The 17,915-nt window shown below is 46.0% G+C and overlaps 1 protein-coding gene across 11 annotated transcripts in view; it reads left to right on the top strand.

Moving 5' to 3' along the window:
• The window catches only part of BCOR (BCL6 corepressor), an 89,589-nt gene extending 72,767 nt beyond the window's left edge, over nt 1–16,822 (top strand). For 4 of the 11 annotated variants that reach the window (XM_075999277.1, XM_012781814.3, XM_012781818.2 and 1 more), the window contains 9 exons: nt 1,325–1,588; nt 2,100–2,342; nt 2,889–3,214; nt 3,563–3,817; nt 8,624–8,790; nt 9,800–9,945; nt 10,757–10,834; nt 11,047–11,203; nt 12,365–13,531. In XM_075999277.1, coding sequence (XP_075855392.1) covers nt 1,325–1,588; nt 2,100–2,342; nt 2,889–3,214; nt 3,563–3,817; nt 8,624–8,790; nt 9,800–9,945; nt 10,757–10,834; nt 11,047–11,203; nt 12,365–12,656 — 1,928 coding nt within the window. In that variant the 3' untranslated portion in view covers nt 12,657–13,531. Of the gene's footprint in view, nt 1–1,324; nt 1,589–1,997; nt 2,343–2,888; nt 3,215–3,562; nt 3,818–8,623; nt 8,791–9,799; nt 9,946–10,756; nt 10,835–11,046; nt 11,204–12,364; nt 13,532–14,871 lie in introns of those variants that run through there. The other 7 variants (XM_012781801.3, XM_012781803.3, XM_075999273.1 and 4 more) reach the window with 3 other exon arrangements.
• Nucleotides 16,823–17,915: the final 1,093 nt, after the last annotated feature.

Below are 17,915 nucleotides of genomic sequence, written 5' to 3'. Positions count from 1 at the left end.
ACTAGTGGGGCTGGTCATGAGTGGGAGTGACATTTGAAGTGGAGTGGGAGAGGAGGGATGAGGTCACGTGAGATGTGTGCCACTTCATCTAGAAGTTGACTTGTGCTACTCAGCTCAGTGTTACCAAGATCCTGGACTCATACCCCTGATGATATGCAGGGTCATTTTAGTGGGCCAAGGGCAAACACCTTAACCTCACAGTGGTCATTTAGTAGTTACTGTTTATATTTTATTGTATATTAGAAAAATTGTGACCAGCAAAGCAGTAAATGAGCTATTTCGTGGGATTAGAGCAAAAGTAGGAAGTGATGTTGGGCTGAGATGATTCAAGGAAAAGCCCCAATGTGATGCTAGGCTGAGCACAGGGTTCTGGAATGAGCAGTTTTGCAAGCATAGGCCTGGTGTAGAAAAGACATCTGCCAGTGAAGGGGGGATGGCATCTTGTCTGTAGATGCTTCCATGTGAACGCAGGTGTGAAGAGGAAGACTGCCAGCCAAGGTGACTAATGTCCCTGTGGGGTTCCCCCTATCTTGGACAGGAAATGGAAATAGACCCTTGATTTAAGTGATAAGCTTTTCCCTCCATATGTGTGCAGCCATCAGATTGAGTTCTTTGAAGTTGACTCTGAACTTTGGAAACCTTGTCCTTGGCCCTACCAGGCCTCTTTTCCCAGCACCCTGGGTCTGCCCATATCCCTTGTTTCCCTATCCCCATTTTGCAGGCAGTAGACATGGCCTGGACTGTAGGCCCAGAGTTCTCCAGGAGAGATAGTCACTTCTTCTCATCAAGGATCTAAGCTTGCTTTTGACGCTCTGTCTCCCGTCCCTCTTTCTTCATCATGTCTCCTGTTGGCCTAGGTGAATATTAGTTTATTCCTTCTGTAGATGAGATTTTTGGGGATGTTTGGTCTCTTCCATTTATTTCAAAATATTGACCTCAGCAAATTTAGGTCAGCCCAGGCTTGGTTGAATCTTGCTGCTAAAAGAGGTGACTACAGTGCTTTAAAAAATGATAATGTTGACACTTCATCTCCTTTCTTGCTTTCCTCATACCCCCAACTATAAAAAGGTAGGAGAAAGTTACAAGTATGGTCTATGCCTTACTTTCTGTTTTACTTGCCCGTTGTCTTCAGTGTGCCCTTATTTTGGAAAGTTCTAGTTTGAGGGTTTTGTGCTAACAATGTGTGATGACCCCAGTCTCCAAAGAAGGGTCTCTCAATAGCAGATTACCTTGGGCATGGTGGTCCCACCTGCTCCCTGAATCCTGCCTTCTCATGGTGGCCTGTGGACCCTCACTTAAGTATTCTTGTCTCCCTTCCTCCTAGGCGACTATAGTGCCGGAAATAAACACCATGATCCCTTTGAAGCCCCGGAGGACAAAGATCTTCCTGTGGAGAAGTACTTTGTGGAGAGGCAGCCTGTGAGCGAGCCACCCGCAGACCAGGTGGCTGCGGACATGCCACACAGCCCCACCGTCCGGCTGGACAGGAAACGCAAAGTCTCAGGTGACAGCAGCCACACTGAGACCACTGCGGAGGAGCAGCCAGAGGACCCTCTGCTAAAAGCCAAGCGAAGACGAGTCTCCAAAGGTGAGCTCGGTCGGCTTCGGCTGCCTGCTTGGGTGGGGGGTGGGAGCCTTATGCATGCAGCCTCTGTGGACGGACAGGAGGTATGGATGTGCGGTGCGCTGCCCCATAGTCAGTTGGTGAGGGGAAGCTGTGGGGCACAGCAGTGGGGCGTTTCCATTCCCACACCGCCTCCATGAGATTCCCATCCTGGAGCCCTGGGGAAGCCAATCACACCTCCCCTCCTCCCAAAGCCAGATGCAGGCGCTCAAGCCCAGGGATGGCCAAAGACAAATAGGCCCCCTCCCAAGACGTGCTCAAGCAGAGACAGTGACTGTACCCCTCCCCCTCACCCCACCCCATTAGTGATGCATAAGACAGTTTGTTCCCCCCAGGGGGCTTTTTGATTAATTTGTAGTTATTTCTCCATTAGATGACTGGCCTGAGAGGGAAATGACAAACAATTCCTCTAACCACTTAGAAGACCCACATTATAGTGAGCTGACCAACCTGAAGGTGTGCATTGAATTAACAGGGCTCCATCCTAAAAAACAACGCCACTTGCTGCACCTTAGAGAACGGTGGGAGCAGCAGGTGTCGGCAGCAGAGAGCAAACCTGGCCGGCAAAGCAGAAAGGAAGTGACCCAGGTGGTTCAGCCTGAGGTTACTACCCAGGGGAATAACATCACCGAAGAGAAACCTGGCAGGAAAAGGGCAGAGGCCAAAGGCAACAGAAGCTGGTCGGAAGAGTCGCTCAAATCCAGTGACAATGAACAAGGTACGTGGAGGCCACCCCTTGACTGCCCGCCTCGCTCCTGGAGGGTGGGTCATTCACTCGCCGTAGGAAAGGGCTTTTGAGGGGACCTTAGGCTATGCTGGCTCTAAGATGTGGCAGGAAGGGAAGCGTGGGTGGCCCTGGGCCCCTACCAGCACCCTCATTCCAGCCTTGGGCTGTCTCTAGTCACTGAGTCCTGAGCACCCAGTCTGGTCTTCCTTGGGAAGGCTCTTACCCTGAGGCCCAGTGGGTGGGTGGGTGGGGGTGGGAGAGCAGGAATAGCAGGCTTCTGTCCTCTTGTCCTGGCCTTTTGAAGAAATTTGCCACTTGGCGATTTGTGGGTTAACCTATTTGCCATTTGAATGTGGGATAATTAAAATATTAATGCTTTGAAAACATAATTGGTATATCTTTAAAAACTGAAGCCGCTCCAGTGATCAGTGTTAACAATGGGCTTTTCTTTTTGCACCGGCTACAACTGTGTAACGCCTGCTTCTTCTCCCCCTCCCTCTCACCCGCCCGCCACCCCGCCACCCCCTCCGTATTTAGGCTTGCCTGTGTTCTCCGGCTCTCCGCCCATGAAGAGTCTTTCATCCACCAATGCAGGCGGCAAAAAGCAGACTCAGCCAAGCTGCACGCCAGCCTCGAGGCCGCCTGCCAAACAGCAGAAAATTAAAGAAAGCCAGAAGACAGATGTGCTGTGCACAGATGAAGAAGAGGATTGCCAGGCTGCCTCCCTGCCACAGAAATACACCGACAACAGTGAGAAACCATCCGGGAAGAGACTGTGCAAAACCAAGCATTTGATACCTCAGGAGCCCAGGCGGGGGCTGTCGCTGACGGGGGACTACTACGTGGAGAATGCTGATGGCAAGGTACCTCCTGACCCCTGCTCCCCCCTAGGCCTGTGCAAGCACATACCTCCTCCCCACTTCTCTGCTTCTTGGGGCAAAGCTTTCCTTTTTCTGGACTCTTGCCCCACATCACATGTCACCCCCCCTGTCCTAGAAGAGCATGTCTTCTGGGTGGCAGCAAAGTTTCAAACTAGTAAGAATGAAACCCCTTTCCACAACCCTCATTGACAGCCCTCCCCTCAGCCCCACAAAGAAAAACGAGGGGAAAAGTGCCTTCCTCCACACAGGCTGGTCACACAGGGAGGAGGGGAAGCAGTGGTATTGGAAGGACACAGCCTGAACTATGCGCGCCACCTGGTTTTGTGATAGATGACTGTCCGGAGATTCAGAAAGCGGCCTGAGCCCAGTTCGGACTACGATCTGTCACCAGCTAAGCAGGAGCCAAAGCCCTTCGACCGCTTGCAGCAACTGCTACCAGCTTCCCAGTCCACGCAGCTACCACGCTCAAGTTCCCCTCAAGAGACCACCCAGTCTCGCCCGATGCCGCCGGAAGCACGGAGACTTATTGTCAATAAGAACGCTGGCGAGACCCTCCTGCAGCGGGCAGCCAGGCTTGGCTATGAGGTGAGTGTCCCTCTGGGTGCTCCTGGAGTGTCTATGTCAGTGTCCCTGTGGCTATGCCAAGTTGGGGGGCAAGGCACAAGGGGGGGCAGGGAGGGACTTGGAGAGCAAGGCCCAGCCCCCTCCACAACAGGGGGCTGGGCTGGTGTTCCAGCAGGGTGTTTGTGTTAGCCACACTCTTCGCTGCTGTCTCTTTGGTGGCTTGTTCAATCGCGGTGTGAAAAGAAAGGCCTCTCTGATGTTCAGTTCGTGTTCAGGCAGGTAGGCTGCTTCGGCATCCTCCAGTCTTGTTCACTTATCTCTGATATAAAATCTGACATAACCCAGGGCTTGGCGACTGGGGGAATTTTAATGAGCCCTTTTGGATTCTGATTAGCAAGGGGGAGAGAAGTCAGGAGCTCTATCCGAGGTTGCCGGTGCTGTTGCAGGTGGAGGGATGGCCCCGTTTGGGGAGCTGGTGGGAAGTGGCTGTGCAGGGCGGGTGTAGGTGTGCACTAAGGTTGGGGGGGGGGCGGACCTGAGTGGTCTCTTTCCAATAATAAAGGGCAGCGTGGCCCTGAGACTGGAGGTTGGAGGAGGGACACAGACTCAGGCTTTTCCCCAAACTTGCTGGCTGCCCCCTTGTTGGTTCCCCTTCCCGGCATGGTGAATGACAGTGACAGCTTATTGGCTGAGCACTCTGCGGTGTAGTCTTTCTACTTCTTTGAAGTAACTCATTTTACCCTTTCATTGTCTTTGTGTGTTAGTAACTGGTATTATGCCTGCTTTCAGATGAGGAAACTGAGTCCCAGAGGGGTTCAATGACTTGGATAGATAACAATCCAGCAGCCTGGCTCCAAAGCCCAGCCATACCCCTAAACCCCCTCCTCTTCCGGACTGGCTCACTCCAAATCTCCTTGAGACAGATGACTCCCTCTGCCCCTGTGCATCCCCCACCACACTGTTATCAGTTGAAATTGTGATGTAATAGCCCATAGGGCAAAGGCTTTTTTTTATGCTGGCATCAGCCCTCTGGGAGTTGAATGGTGAAAATAAAATGTGGCTGGGCAAGCTGAGTGTGGAGGTGTGGTGGAGCACCGAGGTGGTAGGATCCATGCTGGCTCTCACTCAGCTGTGAGCTCCCAGGATTTGGCCAGAACCCTGGCTCGCACAATTTGACCTTGCTGCTGTCTTTTGTGCCTTGAGCCCTTCCTAGTGGGACCACCCAGCTTTGGTCTCCCATTGACCCAGACCCCAGCCCTGAGGCATGACTGTGTGGAAAGGAACTTGGACGTTTGCTCACACCTGTGGGATGGTCCTTTGTAGCACTATAGGGGGGTATTTGGGGTTGTATGTGCGGTTGTTTTTGTTTTTTCGTACCAACATATCTCTTTTTGACATCTCTGGATTATGGTGGGGAGAACTCTTTAGAAGGATTTGGTAATTAGCTCAGTTACTTGCAGATTAAATCCAAGTGGCAGCTAGTTGGTTTCCCACAAACTGAGAGCCACAGCACCTAGCAGGACAGGATAAATGCAGCGTGCCAAGCAGGGCTACTCATTCCTGATCACGGTTGAAAAAATAGACTTGTGCTTCCAACAAACGCCAAAGATGACAGAGGCAGGAGAGCAGCGTGCTCCGCTGGCTGTAGAGGGCAAGGTTCCTGGCCTCGTCTTTCATTTTGGCATATTTCCATCAGTCTCACCCCTTTGGGACCAGGAACATCAGGAGACCCTTGGAGACTCTTGTACGTCCTCCAAGAAGCCTTGGGAATGTTTTTGTAAGAACAACTTTTTTCCCCCCTTTAAATGATGTAAATTTCATAGGTCATCAGTTGTGATACTGAATGTTTTAATTACTAGATGAAAGCTTTCAACTTTGAATCCAACTTTCTGGGATTTCTTTAAGAAAATTTAAAATGTTGGGATGATAGGCCATTAAGATATGGCAGTTTAAACCTTTTAAAATGGAAGGATAATTTGCTTAAAGTGGAAGGATAATTTGCTTAACCCAGGCAAGATGCAGTTTGAATGCACAATTTTGGGAGGGTTTTCCTGAAGTTAGTCTTCACTATTGTTGTTTCCTGCTTAGCTGAAGATAACATATGCAATGAAAAAGGCCATCTGAGCTTTGTTTTGTGTTAATCTGTTTCTTGAGGTTTAGAAACACGCTGTCTCTTCAGATCTGTATTAGACCACCTGAATTGAAAGGCTAGATACATGCAAACCTTTCCCTCTTGGTAAAGAGGCTTCTGTTTCTTAGGCTTAAATGCCAATGTGGAACCACATGCTTGTGCATTTAGTGGTGATGGTTAAATTTTCTATGAATTGAATAAATCATGTTTTTAAAAAAGTTAATGAGGCATTTAATTAATTAACAATGTCGGGTTTATGGCCTTTATAGTTACATTTTGCAGTTAATGGCATTCAGCTTATAGCCGCTTAACAGAGAATTGTCCAACAAAAACAGTTTGATTTTGTTTGGGAATGGGCGGGCTGCCCTTCAAACACTCCCATTTCTAGCATAGAAAATAAACCAAGAAATGTGTTGGGTAGACAGACTTTTCCGGCCTCTTTATTCTTTCTGTTGGTGACAGCAGTTGCCACCCACTTAAGAGGCCATCACCCTCCTCACTAGGAGAGTGTCATTAGCTTGCTTTACCCCAACAGATAGGATCCGAGGGATACTGGTCATGGCTGGATTGCAGCTGCCTAGCCTGGGCTCTTTGGAATCTTCCCAGCAGACCAGGTACCAAAAGACCTGAGTTATAGGCCTTCATGCTTGGGATTTAACTTCTCTTGGCGTCAACTTCCCCAGGTGTTGAATAAGAACAGTACTACTTTCTTTTCCTGATATCTCATAGGTTGCTGTGGGGTAACATAAGACCTACACATTTGGCAAAGTGTGAAGTACCATGCTAGCCGTGGCAGAAAGTCTCATCTGCTTGTCAGGTCACTACTGCCTTGCCTGCCATCCTCGAGGCAAAGAGAGTTGACTTACCCTTCAGCTTCGACATCTTTCATTTCTAGGTTCCCTCAAATCAGCCCTAGTAGCTACGAAGGTTTCCAGGTGAAGGCCGTAATTGTCAGAGCAAATAAACCTTGGGTTGATAGGACACCAGGCAGGCCACCCGGATCCGGGTAAATTGATCTGTGCACAGCAGTCGGTGGCGCTTAGAGCTGATCCCAGAGTCACGTGATGGGGCCTCTCCCTGGCTGGGGCACACAACTCATTAGCTTGCAGCCATCCACTCGAGTCTGGCTAGTGAGGGCCTGCAAAAAGAGCAGCAGCTTCATGCGGTATCCTGGATACCAGTGCTTAGGGCAGGTGGCCTGGGAGCTCTGAGGATTGTGGGCTTTCTGGCAGGTTAGGACCTGAAGGATGAAACGCTCTGTGGGCATGCCTTCTCTCTTCCTCCCCTTATTTTAGAAGGGAGCTGCTACAATGACCTGAAGCAACAGGGCACGGATGGCCAGGTTTACCAGTGTGTACCCTTAGATTTGCAGGGAGAACATATGGAACATTCTAGTTAGCACCCAATTGAGTGATCACCTTTAACGGAGGTGTCCTATAAAGGACATAAAAGGTTTTTCAGAACTCACCTCACGTTTATGGGTGGCTACAGTGCTGCCTGTTTTAGGTTTAATAGATGAGTTATTTAAGAGTTGTCAGGAAGGGATGCCCACTGTGACCCATCTCGTTCCCCCTTACCAAGTGACCCATGTGGTAGGCCACCCACCCACTCTGCCTGCCTCCAGTTCTCAGCTCTGCTGGGCATGACTTGTAAGAAAACAGGGTAACCTATTTTCTGGTGGCAGATACAGTTCTATGTGTTTGAAAACTTTCTTAATCAAGGTAATAAAACATAGAATAAATTACTGCTCTGCTTACTGGGAGTGGTTCATAGCAATATTTTAACACGCCAAAGAAGTAAGATAAATAACACTGATTCTCATGCAAACTGTTGACACAGAACATGTTCTGCAAAGGGGGAAGGGTAGGCTTGTCTTATTTCGTTCTGGAAATGTGTAGGTTGTAGTCTTGGTATATCAGATTCCTGTCATTAACTTAAGTAAATATGAAAATATTATATTGATTCAGCCCCAAGTCGGGTGGAGAGTGAAGCAATACGAGGGTGGGGTTATTTGAAACATTTATGTCATTTCTTGATGATATACATGGTATGTTGAAAGAGCCTCCTCTTGAGCTCTACTTCACAGCAGAAGCATGGCCACCCCAGCTCTGACCCCTGGTCTTCACCAAGGGCATGAGGACCAGCCTAAACTCCTGGACATCCCTCCCTTGCTTAAGTTGAGAAATGTTCTCCAGCTCATTTAATTTCTTGTTATGCATCGGTTGTTCTTGCTTTTATCTAAACTTGTGTTGTCATCCACTATTACCTATTGAATGAACCGATTGAGTGAGAATGCCCTTCTACTTATTAATGCATCGTTTGAATACTGGCAGTTGGATCCCTCTGTGCTCATGATGCAAAGCACTGGGCTAAGGGCTTTTGTGAGTCTCTAATTGCATCTTCTCAACAGCCCTATGTAGGTGCTGTTACTCTCCCCCAGCAGAAGAGATGGAGGCTTTGGAGGAGTTACAGCATAACCCACCTAGAGCCAGGCAGTTGGGGCATCAAGAACCTTAAAGGACACTGTCTCTGTCTTCAAGCCCTTTGCATGTGCATTTGCCTCTCATTAAGACATCCACAGCCTGCCTAAGCTGGGTTCTTCGGCCTAGGGTCATATGTCTTTGAAAACTAGCAAGAGCTCCCCCTTATAAGGTCATTATGCAGTGATCTGATGGCATTCCTCCTCCTCCCCACAGGAAGTGGTCTTGTACTGCCTGGAGAACAAGATTTGTGATGTGAACCATCGAGACAACGCAGGTTACTGTGCCCTACATGAAGCTTGTGCTAGAGGGTGGCTCAACATCGTGCGACACCTCCTTGAATATGGCGCTGATGTCAACTGCAGTGCCCAGGATGGAACCAGGTCAGTGGTGTGTCTTGCTCTCAGCCTGGCCCTGCTGGGGCATAGGCAGTGGTTCTCAGGGTATGTGGGAAACCCCAGGAGGAAAGACCAAGAGTGACATGTAAGCACATTGATGGCTGAGTCCTCTATAATTGAATCCAAAAGACCTTTCTGGCAAATGTAGATATAAAGCTCCCAATCTTGGCCAGTCCTGTAATGCTCCTATGGACCAAAGCCTCTGAAAATGTCGGCTTACATGAGTAAGTGGGAATAATTATAATGAATAATTAAGACCCTGGACTCTTAATCACCATCTGTGAAATCACTATATTTAAAATATATGTGAGTTGAAAATCGCAGGAGTATAGACAGAAGACCTGCTGTCACCACCCACATCCCCAGCCCTGGCCCTCTCCCTGTCCTTGACCCTGGTTTATTGGTCAGAGACCCAGGTCTGAGGTAGCCCAAGCACCTTCCTGGTTGTGTGAGTGGGATGCTGCCAGGGTACGGGGTTTTTCTGACAGTGATAAAAATAGCCAAACAGAAATGTATTTGGCACCCTTGTGACACCCCAAGCTTGTATGGAAAAAAAAGGATAAAAAAATTTATATAAAAAATTTAAAGAATTAAAAAAATACTTAAAAAAAAAACAACAAAGAAATGTATTTGGTCTTTCACACTTTCTAAATGGCATTCTCTGCCCTCTGTGGACACAGGTGGGGGGAGGGGCCTGTGCCCTCCTGAGAACACACCCCACAGGGCCCTCTTTCTTCTCCCCACTGTTCCCTCAGCTTTAAAGGGTTAGCTATCAAAGTAGCACAATAAGTTGTTGTTTGACCTTGAGCTAGTCACTATATCTAAGTTTCCCTGTCTGTGTGGTGGTGGTGATAGTACACTCCTCTTGGATGAAATACTGCACCTAAGAGGCTCAGTACACAAGGTACACATACCCAGATTGGCCTGTTGGCATTACAGGAGATGACTTGGAAAGCAAGCAGTGAGCTTAACCCCACTGCACGTTTCTCCTTAGGCCACTGCATGATGCCGTTGAGAACGATCACTTGGAAATTGTCCGCTTGCTCCTTTCCTATGGTGCTGACCCCACTTTGGCTACGTACTCAGGTAGAACCATCATGAAGATGACACACAGTGAACTTATGGAAAAGTTTTTAACAGGTACGACAAAGTTCAAGAAATGGTCTTATTCAAAAATTAGATGGTAACTAGGTACTTTCGATTTGGATTGGACTAGGCAGAAATCAAAAAGGCTGGAATTTTGAAGCTTTGGAGGAGAGCAGCCAGGCCTTTGGCCTTTTGTATGGTGTAACTTTATTCTAGTGAAGCCAAGTTATTTATTTACCTTAATGTTTTAAAAGATTTCCTAAAGTTATTTGCATTTTCTACAAATGCATTTTAACTTAAGTATGGCTCATAGGTTTACATCTCAAGTCTGGGTGAAATGAGTCAGACCTCCCATACATGAAACTATTTGGGTAGGTCTGTAGTGTTTGGTCATCGGATAACCCATCGTTTAAGCCCCAGGCATTACAAGATCCCTAAAGCAAAAGCACAAGGTTTTCCTGCAGTTATACTCCTTATCAGAAACTGCCAAAGAATGCCACTAAGTCACTCGTGACCCATCCTTGTTTACTTTAAGTTGCATTTATTGGGAAAGAGATATGTAAGCACAATGCTACTTTATTTTTGTGTATGAGGACTTGCCTTCTTAGCTTTCCAGTCTAGCTTTCATTTTGGTGGGATGGTATTCTGTCTCTCAGGAAGGCCAGTGAACAGTTAGGTAGGTTTCAGTTAGTTAGGTAAGGCAGAGAACAATGTTTTGGCAAATTGCATTGATGATGTGAAGAAAGGAGAAGATAGGAAGTGACGTGCCAGCCTGTCATGAATTTATAGGAAAAATGCCCTCTAACTCTGCCATTATTTTGTTCTCACCAGTAGGTTTTATCTTTTTTTTTTCTCCTTTCTCCAGATTATTTAAATGACCTTCAAGGTCGCAGTGATGATGACTCCAGTGGCTCTTGGGAGTTCTATGGCAGCTCTGTGTGTGGTGAGCAACGTTGTTCTCTTTAGCTCAGTGGGAAATGAATGAGTTTGAGTACATTTCTCTCTGGTGTGGGTGAGGGGAGGCAGGTGGTTGACTCTGGGAGCAGCAATCAGTTGGGAAGTGTCTTGATATTTAGAGTCCCCCTTTTTCTTGACAGCAGCTGAAATCTTTCTATAGCTTACTGATCCCTTTTTCTCTTATTTTCCCTCCATTAGAACCCGATGATGAAAGTGGCTATGATGTTTTAGCAAACCCCCCAGGACCAGAAGACCAGGATGATGATGACGATTCCTATAGTGATGTGTTCGAATTTGAATTTTCAGAAAGCCCCCTTTTACCGTGCTACAACATCCAAGTATCTGTCGCTCAGGGGTGAGCATGGCTACCATGTGGTCAGAAACTAGCTTGAGCTGCTCTTGGGGTGTCAGGAGTTAGAGATCCCCCTTAAGTAGATGAGGGTGGGTGGGTGGATGAGTGAATTCCTTATGTATCCATAAACCTCACATAATGCAGTAGATCTTTTTCAGAAAGGGTACGTATCAGCTTAATTACACCCAGAAGAGTGAAGGGGTGGGGCATCAGAACACCAAGTCTTAAGTCACTCTCCAGAGCCCAAAGGGAATTAAAGTCTGTGACCAGAATTTCACAGGAAGGTCACCATCATCAGTACCTAAATACTTTGGGTAGGGGTCCTCCCTAGGAGTCTCCCCAGCAAGCCACTGTAGGGGCCTTCGGGGTATTTGAGGTGTACGAGACTATACTGATATATCTCCTTCTCATGTAAGATTAGGACAGTCATTATACATGACACTTGGGATCTTGGTGTGTCATCAGATTTGCTTAGATCAAGTCTTGCCCCTATGGTCAGGCCACTATACCCTAGTGACCAGTCACTTTAGGTGTACTTGTCAAGAGACTGCACTCTGCCATGTGTTAACAAAGGTGTTGAGTGAGTAACATCCTCCTCAAGCTCTGAGTGTAGTAGGGCATATGCAAGGTATATAACACCTGCCTTCTTTCAGTTGGTACTCCCGAAAGAATGGAGGGATAGCAGTGGAGCTGCCTGAAAGGAAAGGAGAGGCAGCCTTCTGTGTTTATAATGCTCTGTTAGTGAGTGTCTGAAGAGAGGAGAGATCCAAGAGGTTGAGATACAGACTTGTTTCCCCCAGTGACTATAGTGGGGCACTTGGAGAGGTGCAATCCAAGTTGCAGCAAGAGCTGAATGAGCAGGACTTTACCATCAGCAAGGGGAGCAGTGAGGCTAATTCAGATTGTCCTCCCTGGTTGTTCTCTTAATAAAACCAGATGAGTCCAGAGTTTCTACAGCTAGAGGTAGATACTTTCCCTCACCTTAGAAGGAAAGGGTGGTCAGAGAGTAGGTATGTATGGTGAGAAATAGGGAAGCAGGGACAAAGTGAAAGTAATTGGCCCTTGTTACCCGACCTAGGGACTGGTCTAGTCAGGGTGTAGTAGTTAATGGGGGCACTTCTCATTTTGCTAGAAACTCAAACCATTTTCCTTTCCATTTTTTAGGCCACGAAACTGGCTACTACTTTCAGATGTGCTTAAGAAATTAAAAATGTCCTCCCGCATATTCCGCTGCAATTTTCCAAATGTGGAAATTGTCACCATTGCAGAGGCGGAATTTTATCGGCAGGTTTCAGCAAGTCTTTTGTTCTCTTGCTCCAAAGACCTGGAAGCCTTCAACCCTGAAAGCAAGGAGCTGTTAGATCTGGTGGAATTCACGAGTGAGCTTCAGACTCTGCTGGGCTCCTCTGTAGAGTGGCTCCACCCCAACGACGTGGTCTCGGATGACTACTGGTGAGCACGCCAGACCCGCCGTGTACAGTGTGTTATAGTGTTAATCCTTGTGCATATGTGTCATAATACGACTATTTCTGTAAAGAAAGGACACTATTACATATGAAAATATCTCTTCTTTATATAAGAGAAATTACTCCAGTCAGAAGGACGTAGAAACATGTTTTGTTTTTTTTTTCTTTTTAAACTTTTAAGTCAGTTTTTATGAAGTTGTTATAATGTTTCTTTACATTTCGATGCACACATGCTTTGGGATATGTTTGTTTTTACTTGGAATATTTGTTTCTTTTCTTTTTTAAGGAGAAAAAAGTGAGGAAAGGAACTCTACACTTTGACTTAATTTCATACAAAACTCTGATGACAGAGGCCATTAACTGTGTAAAGTGTGGCCAGAACCATGTGGTTGGTTTGGGGGAGTGAATTCGGTGAAGGCACTTGGTGATGTTGTAACTTTATGTTTTGTTTACAGAGTACCTGCTCGGGCCAGGTAAATGCTATTGGATATAATCCAGTAGTGTGTAATATAAATTCAAACCATATCCACACACAACAACTAATTGTATGAAACTTTTATATCCTAATTTAAAAGCTGTGAAATTAGTTTTCACGCATCAAACCGGATTGTTTATATGTTTAAACATTTTATGCTCTTATTTAAAGAAGACTTTGAGCTATTTTTTTCTGTACCCTGTAAAATATTGAAAACTAACATAATATGTTGAGGTTGCTTGGAAATGTACATAAAACTAAAATTTTCTGAATTGTGTGTTTATGTTTGAAATCTGTGTTTTAACTTTGTAAGTAAATTCTCTGCCTTTGTATTTATATTTTACAAAAATTTTCTTAAAAGGCAATAAACCTGTTGAGGAAAGGAGAAAAGTGAAGTACCTTGCATCCTATGTATTCCTAAAGCATTATTGTTGTCACTGATTCTTTTGAAGTGGTGTTGATGATCTATTCCCTATAGATAACTTTAGAGCAATTTATAGTCTCCATGAACCAAACCAGACTGGAGGATTTTGGAAGAATTATACTCAATATGATTTGGAGGCCTATTCTGAAAGCCCAATTCTTAGACATATGCTTTCCTGTCTCATATCTTCTTGCCTGTCTCCTTTGATGGCCCTGGCAGGCTTTTGTGTTGCCCTTGGCATTGACCTATACTACAGTCCTACAGGAATGATCAACTCTTTATCTTTAAGAGTATGTTGTGTCACTGCTCCACACCTCCTATTTTTCTGTTACCTTGAGGATCAAGTCTAAGCTTGCTTTGCCTGATAGTTGAAGCCTGTAACTTCAACCTCTCCACTGCTCTTAACTATTTCCAGCAGTACCTGCATTGAGTACTGTCAGTTGGCACTTGATTTTCATCTTGCATCCTTTTATGCCTGTCCTTCACTGCAGAAGGTAGAAAGCTAAAAACTACTTGACTCCCTTGCAGCTAGCCTTCTGTGTGCATATATGTTTCGGAAGTCTGCAGGAGGTAGAGGCACCTTTCTACTACAGTGGCTGCTGATAAGAAAGTTGGGAGAGACATGCTAACCAGTTGGAGTGACTAGATCAACATTCCAGTATCTGGTCCTCAGCTTTGTGGGTGATGAGATGCAGTAGTGGTTGTGGCCATGGCAGCTTTCTACTCCTTGCATGACAACCTCAGCAAATTGATCTTGAATCCCTTGGTTCCAGAGTTGTCCCATTCCTCCAGCCCCTCCAGAGACCTTGTGAGTCATTGTATCAAATCCATTTGTACTCAGAATGAATGCCCTGAGTGCTTCCCAGTCCTGCATTGAACACTGAGGGTGCCAAGGCAGAGGGAAGGAGGCCATGGGGATGCTATATTTGAGTATGTGGACAGAGCGGGAAGGCAGATGAGGAAGGGGCCAGCAAACATTGGCCTGACAGGAAAAGCAAGGCATGGTTGGCAACAAGGGAATCCAGCCTGATCAGACAGCTCCATGTGAGAAGCGTGAAGCCTGAGAGCCCTTTGTTGGGGAAGACTGGGTACCAAATGTATTTTGGAGTGTATCCTGAAAACCAGAGGCAGCTAACAAGTTTTTTTTAACTTATTAATTTTTTATTATAAGAAAAAACTTTCACTGTAGAAAGAAACAACCCAAGCATGTCAGAAATAGAGAACATTCTTATCATCCCATGCCAACACCTCTCCCCTACTCCAGAGGTAACCACTGTTAATAGTTTAATGAATTTTTGTTTTTTAGGAAGTCACCTCCAACAGCAGGTGGGAGTGGTGAAATGAAAAAAGCAGATAGCAAGACCAGAAAAGCAGACCTGCAGAAATAATTTAAGTAAAAGGACTGGCGAGCCTGAACTACGATAGGCAACAAGGGGCTCCCGGGAGCCCAAATTAAAAAAAATAACAAAAACTCAAGGGCATTCGGCTCTTTGTATTTGGGCTGGAGGCAAAGGGAGGGCCCAAGGCCAGTTGAGGTTTCTATCTTGCATGAAGGTCATTCTGTTAATTAAGCTAAGAAAACAAGAGAGCCATGGATGTAGGGGGGTGCAGGAGAGGTAATGAGCTTGGTTTAGGAGGCATTTAAGGTTGTTGTTCATGCAGTTGGAGGAGCTGGTAGACAGTTCGAAAGATTTACTGCAAGACTCATTAGAGTGATTGAAAACATGGATGTAGAAGAACTAGCCGGGGGTATATGGAGGTATAGATGAAACCACCATGGCTGAGAAAGGTTTGGGTGCAAAAGAACTCACCACCCCTGCCTAGAAACTCTCCGCGGGTATAGAGGAGCTCACCACGGAAGTAGAGGGGATCATGGTATGTACCAGGTCACACGGGGTGTGGGGGTGGGGCAGTGCTCACCACCACAGTACAGGGAAGCTGTGTGTTTAGGGGGACTCAGCATCAGTGGAAAAGAGCTCTCCACAGGTGTGGAGCTATCATGGTATACGTGAGATCACCCTGGGTGATCTCTCCACAGGTGTGAGGGAGATCTGCTGGGGGTAGACAGCTCACCCTGGGGGGACGGGAGTTCACCATGGGTGTAGAGGAGACCATAGGCCTGGATGAGAAACTCATCATGGGTTCAGAAGAACTCAGCAGGATTGTAGAATAGGTGCTCATAGAGCCAATCTGCGTAGAGGCCCTCACTTTGGATGTAAAGGAATTCACCATTGGTATAGAAGAATTCATCTGGGGTTCGACACGGGTGCAAAGGAGCTCATGGGGAGAGAGCTGAACTGGCTCATTGAACTCCTGAAGGTGTCCCTGAGGGTCAAGGGCATGCCCTTCTTTGCCCTGTCCTCCCTCTTCCTGGCTAGAATGTGGCTGTGACAGCTCCAGCTAGAGCAGCCACCTAGGACCATGAAGTATGGAGGTCAAACACTGCAGAACAACCAGCTGGAAGGAGCCTGGGTCCCTGAGGACCTAGTAGAACTGAGCTACCGTATCAGCCCTGCCCTGCCTGCGTTTATGTTTGAGAAAAATAAATTATGTTGAAGACACTGTTATTTTGGGTTTTCTAACTACTCTACCCAAATCTAATTTTAATATGCCTCCCATCTGTGAACTCAGGCAGATTACTTACCCTCTCAGTCTTTTCCTGTTTTGTCGAAATTGACCTAATGGTTGTAATAGCAAAAAACTGAAAACAACCAAATCTCCATCAGTCGGGCACTAGTTGAATTAACAATGGTATTCGCATATGGTGGAATACTATGCAACTGTAAAAAGAATTGAGGAATAGTTCTAAATTGCTTTAGTGTGATCTCCAGAGTATTATCATTAACTAAAAAAACCAGTTTGAATTAAAGCGTATACATGTATCTGCTTTATTTTTAAAATGAAATAAGAAAACCTAGTTCAAAAAATGGTTACCTTCGGGGATAGAGTGAACAAGCTACAAGGGAAAGGGATGGAATCTTAGTTTCTCTGAATGTTCCCAGAGCAGAGATTTGACTTTAGAGTTTACAAAATTACAAACCCAAAGCAATACCTATAAATAAAAAAGTAAAACTGGCCAGGCCTGGTGGCTCATGCCTGTGATCCTATTACTTTAAGAGGCCAGGGCAGGAGGATGGCTTGAGACTAGGAGTTTGAGACCAGCCTGGCCAACATGTGAGCCCTGTCTCTACAAGAAATTTTAAAAATTAACTGAGCGTGGTGGCGTGCACCTGTAGTCCCAGTTACTTAGGAGGAGGCTGAGGCAGGAGGATTGCTTAAGCCCAGGAGTCGGAGGTTGCTGTGAGCCATGATGACATCACTATACTCTAGCCCAGACCAGACAATGGAGTGAGATCTTGTCTCAAAAAATAAAGGCATACACTGATACGTAGTACTATAAAAAAAAAGAAGAAAATAAAAATAAAAAAATAAAGGCAAAACAAAATGAATAAATCTTATGTATTCAGTTGGTAGCACAACCACACAGAGAGGAACTGTTTCAAGTGACATTATTATTATTTTTGTTGTTGCCCAGGCTGGAGTGCAGTGGTACAATCATAGCTTACTGAAACCTTGAACTCTGGGCTCAAGCAATCCTCCTGCCTAAGCCTCCTCAGTAGCTGGGACTATAGGCATGTGCTATCATGTCCAGCTAATTTTTGTATTTTTTTTATAGAGATGGGGTTTCTCTACATTACCCAGACTGAGTTTGTGTTTTTTTTGTTTTTTTTTGTTTTGTTTTGTTTTTTGTTTTGAGACATAGTCTCACTCTGTTGCCCTAGCTAGAGTGCCGTGGCTTCAGCCTAGCTCACAGCAACCTCAAACTCCTGGGCTCAAGAGATCCTCCTGCCTCAGCCTCCCCAGTAGCTGGGACTACAGGCATGCGCCACTATGCCCGGCTAATTTTTTCTATATATTTTTAGTTGTCCAGCTAATTTCTTCCTATTTTTAGTGGAGACAGGGGTCTCACTTCTGCTCAGTCGTCTCAAATTCCTGATCTAAAGGGATCCTCCCGCCTCTGCCTCCCAGAGTGCTAGGATTATAGGCGTGAGCCACCACGCCTGGCCCCAGCCTGATCTTAAACTCCTGGCCTCAAGCAATCTCTCCAAAGTGCTGGGATTATAGGCATGAGCCACCCCATAAATTATTATTTATCATGTATTTACCCCAAGGACAGAAAGAACTCTGAAGACCTTTTTACAGTTATTTTCAGTAATCCTATCCTTAGTGGTAATGTTGGTATTGTTACTCTGAGTCAGTCCTGTTTGTGTTGTGAAATAAAACAAAAAGAAATGTTGGTATTGAAAACTGGGATTTCAACATGGGAAAAAGATGAACATATAGAATTGG

The sequence above is a fragment of the Microcebus murinus genome, chromosome X (assembly GCF_040939455.1).
Source record: "Microcebus murinus isolate Inina chromosome X, M.murinus_Inina_mat1.0, whole genome shotgun sequence".
NCBI lineage: Eukaryota > Metazoa > Chordata > Mammalia > Primates > Cheirogaleidae > Microcebus > Microcebus murinus.
The sequence above is the reverse complement of the archived record's forward strand: the minus strand, read 5'-3'. Positions and strand labels throughout refer to the sequence as shown.